This window comes from Orycteropus afer, unplaced genomic scaffold (genome assembly GCF_000298275.1).
Source record: "Orycteropus afer afer isolate SDZICR_OR568_19922 unplaced genomic scaffold, OryAfe1.0 scaffold00018, whole genome shotgun sequence".
Lineage (NCBI taxonomy): Eukaryota > Metazoa > Chordata > Mammalia > Tubulidentata > Orycteropodidae > Orycteropus > Orycteropus afer.
The window spans coordinates 17,295,571-17,300,213 of record NW_006921605.1 but is presented as its reverse complement, the minus strand read 5'-3'; the positions used below and the strand labels follow the sequence as shown (position 1 = coordinate 17,300,213).

The 4,643-nt window shown below is 38.3% G+C and overlaps 1 protein-coding gene across 1 annotated transcript in view; it reads left to right on the top strand.

Annotated features, from left to right (window-relative positions):
- The window catches only part of PSMD12 (proteasome 26S subunit, non-ATPase 12), a 24,511-nt gene extending 20,075 nt beyond the window's left edge, over positions 1–4,436 (top strand). Inside the window, 2 exon segments of the mRNA XM_007959901.1 lie at positions 3,045–3,122; positions 4,227–4,436. Coding sequence (XP_007958092.1) covers positions 3,045–3,122; positions 4,227–4,436 — 288 coding nt within the window.
- Positions 4,437–4,643: the final 207 nt, after the last annotated feature.

Genomic DNA, 4,643 nt, shown 5'->3' with positions numbered 1-4,643 from the left:
TAAACCAGAAGGAATTTTCTAAGATTGGGGCAGAGGCTGGGGATGGTTTCTGATACCCACATGCTAATATCTTGGAAAGGCTTAACATGTCTTAAACCTGAACTTTGATCTTCGATCTTCTTGGTGTCACTACACATTTAATAAAGTCAGCATTCTTTCATTCACACTACAAATATTTATTGTGAGTCTACTGTGCTAGTCCCAGGACAAAATACTGGGACACATGTGTGAATTGGACATGGTTTCTGCATGAATAGGACATGATCTCTACCTTCAAGAAGCTCAAACTATTTAAAGGGACAGACGTATTCATAAATAATAAAAGCATTATAGATATTATGGTGTATCCAGAATAGATGGGGGCATAGGAGAGTTGATCGGTACTATCTGAAAGAAGGATCAGAATAGACAGAGAGGAAATGATGCGTGAGTGAGAGTTTTAAGAAGACTATTATGTATTGTACAGTACATAAATTATATTTCAGTACAATGTATTTAAAAAAAAAAGAAATATGTGGCTTTCAGGAAGATAATGAGGGCTGTCTGTATTTGGTAGATGGGGTAGTATGAGCAAGGACAGAGGCACAAACCAGCAGGCTATGCTTTGAGAGCCAAGAAAGGGCTCAGTAAGGAGTGAAGTTGAACATGTTGAAAGGGCTGTTCAAATTTTATATACCCTACCAGTAAAATCTTATTACTGACAGTAATGATTAAGTTTGTACCTTACAAAGATGCCCCTGGGAGTAATGTGGAGAATGGATTTAGAGAAAAATAAGACTGAAGAAGCCTATTTGAGTGAAGGGCTATATGTGCTTGAATTAAGCCAACAGTGGAATGGAATTGTTTTAATTGGGAACAAGTGAGCAGAGTAAAATTGTTTTAAGGAAGTATATTGATAGAACCATGGGTTAGATGTAAAGACTGAAGGAAAAGTTGGGGTCTAGAATGACTCACAAACTCCTTGAGAGATAGGTATTGCCATTGACCTGGACAGAGACGAGAAGAGGCCAAGCTTCTTAAAGATATTAGATAATCATTTTTCTCCCCACTGTTCCCATTTCCAGTGAAAATAAGGTAATTAAATCCAGTTACCTTTAAGTAGTTGGAATAATGATAAAGTGGTGCATGTTTTGACATGATATCCAAACAGCTTTTGGGTTTTAGCTTTTAAACATTTGTATCATAATTAGAAGAATTTAACTTTAGATTATTAGTGCCCATTCCAAAGAAAGGTGATCCAGCAGAATGTGGAAATTACTGAACAATATCATTAATACCACACGCAAGTAAAATGTTGCTGAAAATAATTTTAAAATAGTCACAGTAGTATGTTGACAGGAAAATTCCAGAAATTTAAGATGGATTCAGAAGAGGATGTGGAATGAGGGATATCATTGCTGATGTCAGATGGATCTTGGCTAAAAACAAAGAATACCAGAATGATGTTTACTTGTGTTTTATTGACTGTGCAAAGGCGCTTGACTGTGTGGATCATAACAAATTATTGATAACATTGCAAAGAATGGGAATTCCAGAACACTTAATTGTGCTCATGAGGAACCTGTACACAGACCAAAGAGGCTATCCTTCAAACAGAACAAGGGGATACTGTGTGGTTTAAAATCAGGAAGGGTGTGTATCGGAGTGGTATCTTTTCACCGTACTTATTCAATCCATATATTGAGCAGATAATCCAAGAAGCTGCACTATATGAAGAACTATTCAGCATCAGGACTAGAGAAAGACTCATTAGCAACCTTTGATATGCAAATGACACAGCCAGGCTTGCTGAAAGTGAAGATGCCTTGAAGCATTTACTGATGGAAATCAAAGATGATAGTCTTCACTATGGATTACACCTCAACATAAAGAAAACAAAAATCATCACAATTGGACCATTAAGCAACATCACAATAAATGGAGAAAAGATTGAAGTTGTCAGGGATTTCATTTTATTTAGATCCACAATCATCCCTCATAGAAGCAGCAGTCAAGAGATCAGACCTCATATTGCACTGGGCAAATCTGCAAAAGACCAAGTGTTGAGGAACAAAGATGTCACATTGAAGGTTAAAGTCTGCCTAACCAAAGCCATGGTATTTTCAGTTGCCTCATGTGCATATGAAAGTTGGATAATGAATAAGGAAGACTGAAGAAGAGTTGATGCCTTTCAATTGTGGTGTTGGCGAAGAATACTGAAAATACCATGGACTGCCAGAATGAACAAATCTGTCCTGGAAGGAGTGCAGCTGGAATGCTCCTCAGAAGGGAGAATGGTCAGACTTCATCTCACCTACTTTGGTCATGTTGTCAGAAGGGACCAGTACCTGGAGAATGATATCATGCTGGTAAAGTGGAGAAAGTCAGTGAAAAAGGGGAACATCCTCAATAAGATACGTCGACATAGTGGCTGTGGTGTCAGGCTCAAGCATAGCAAGGACTGTGAGGCTGGCACAGGGCTGGGCGTGGTTCCTTCTGTTGTGCATGGGTCCCTGTGAGTCAGCACCAACTTGCAGCACCTAACAACTTTAGATTCTTGGATTTAGCAAAAATGTTTTAGTACTGTTACAATTCTTAACCACTGACTTAGTTACAAGGAGCTCTGATGGCATAATGCCTGAGGCATTTGACTGCTAACCAGAAGGCTGGGTGGTTCAAACCCACCAGCCTCTCCTTGGAAGTAAGGTTAGGCAATCTACTTCTGTAATGATACTGCCTTGGAAACCCAAGGAGGGGTTGCTGTGAGTTGGACTCGACTGGACAGCAGTGAGTTTGGCTTTTTTTTTTTTTGGAACTTAGTTATAAAGACTGTATAAATTGAGTATTGAAAAGGAGTTGTGTGAAGTACTCTAACTAACTTACAAAAAATACTGCAGAAACCAAGCTATTAGTTTTATTACAGTGGAACCAGCTTCATTCCAGCGGTGGCTGTAGAGAAATCAAAGCTCAGAGTGTGACATTTGAACTCAGCCTATTTGGATATGAAAACAAATGGACTTTTAGCCTCGTTGACAACTGCTCTGTGCTTTTTCTGTCCTCTCCAGAATATTAGAATAATGGCCAAATACTACACAAGGATAACAATGAAGAGGATGGCACAGCTTCTGGATCTGTCTGTTGATGTAAGTAGTAAACATTGGTTGGCTTATTTATAGCCATTTGTTTTTAATATCAGTCAACTTACAAAATTTAAGTGTTTTTTAATGTTGTATTTAGGTGATAAAAGTCTCCCAAGCTATTTTAGTACCCCCAACAAAAGCCTAAATATCAGTCACTTAGCTATGTTAGTTTTACATTGGTTAATTTGAAATCCAGTGTATATATTTATATAATAAATGTGTTTTACTTCACCTGAAAAGCCCCAGGACTTGTTAGAGGAGTATTGTCTTCAGGTCTGTTTCATGTTTATAAAACATACAACATACAGAGAGCAGACCTAACTGAGCTGTATAGTAATGGTCTGAAAGCCATTCTGTCACCAAAAAGAATTGTGACACTTTAGCTAAAAGAACTACGAAATGTTAAAGGATTGCCCTTTGGTTAGCTAGTTAGCTCTTCTCAGTTATGGATGTGAGGGTACCACATCCATAGAAGAGTCCTTTGAAATAAAATGCCTGATGATGGATACGTTGTTGCCAAGTGGCAGAGCGTAAAAACCAGAGCATAACCTGTTGTTTTTTTTTTTTCTGGAAACAAATTAGCAGACACTTCAGACTAACTGGTGGCATATTGCCTAAGGCATATGACCGTTAACTAGAAGTTTGGCAGTTCAAAACAACCATCCACTCCGTGGAAGGAGCAGTGGGCAATCTACTTCTGTAAAGATTTATTGCCTCAGAAACCCAAAGTGGGGGGTCGCTATAGCCAGAATTGACTTGATGGCAGTGAGTTTGGTTTGGTTTTTGGTTTAGACCAGCTTATTGTTGGGACAGATACTTCCCTAGTACCAGCAGACATGCATTCACAGGCAGGCCCATTCAAACTCAGCACTGACAACTGTAGTTGAGAAAGTTCCATATAAAGTGGCAGTCAACTCAGGGTCTGTTAACTCCCTAAGCCGGAAATAAAATAAGTACATTAATACAGGAAAACGCAGTTGCTAACCGATAACAGTGACTTTTAGCCCTGCCTCCTCTTGGATTAAAAATTTAGAAAATGGTGCCCTTCAATGTTTATTGTCAGTGTAATTACCTTGTCTTAATCCAACTTGTCTTTCTCTCTTGCAGGAGTCAGAGGCTTTTCTTTCAAATCTGGTGGTTAACAAGACCATCTTTGCTAAAGTAGACAGATTGGCGGGAATTATCAACTTCCAGAGACCCAAGGATCCAAATAATTTATTAAATGACTGGTCTCAGAAACTGAACTCATTGATGTCTCTAGTTAACAAAACTACACACCTCATAGCCAAAGAGGAAATGATACATAATCTACAATAGGGTCTCAGTGCCCTTAATGCTTTTAGAGAAGAGGGAAAATGGAAAGTCATTAAAAAAAAAAAAGAAAGAAAGACTATTATCATGGTGTATATGTTGGCTTTTTTCTTTATCCTCAGTTCCTTTGTCTAAAAATGTAAAAGATAGTGAATATGTTTGGGCCCCTTTCTGACCTTTAAGTTCCCTGATTTCATTCATTGTTTAACTTTG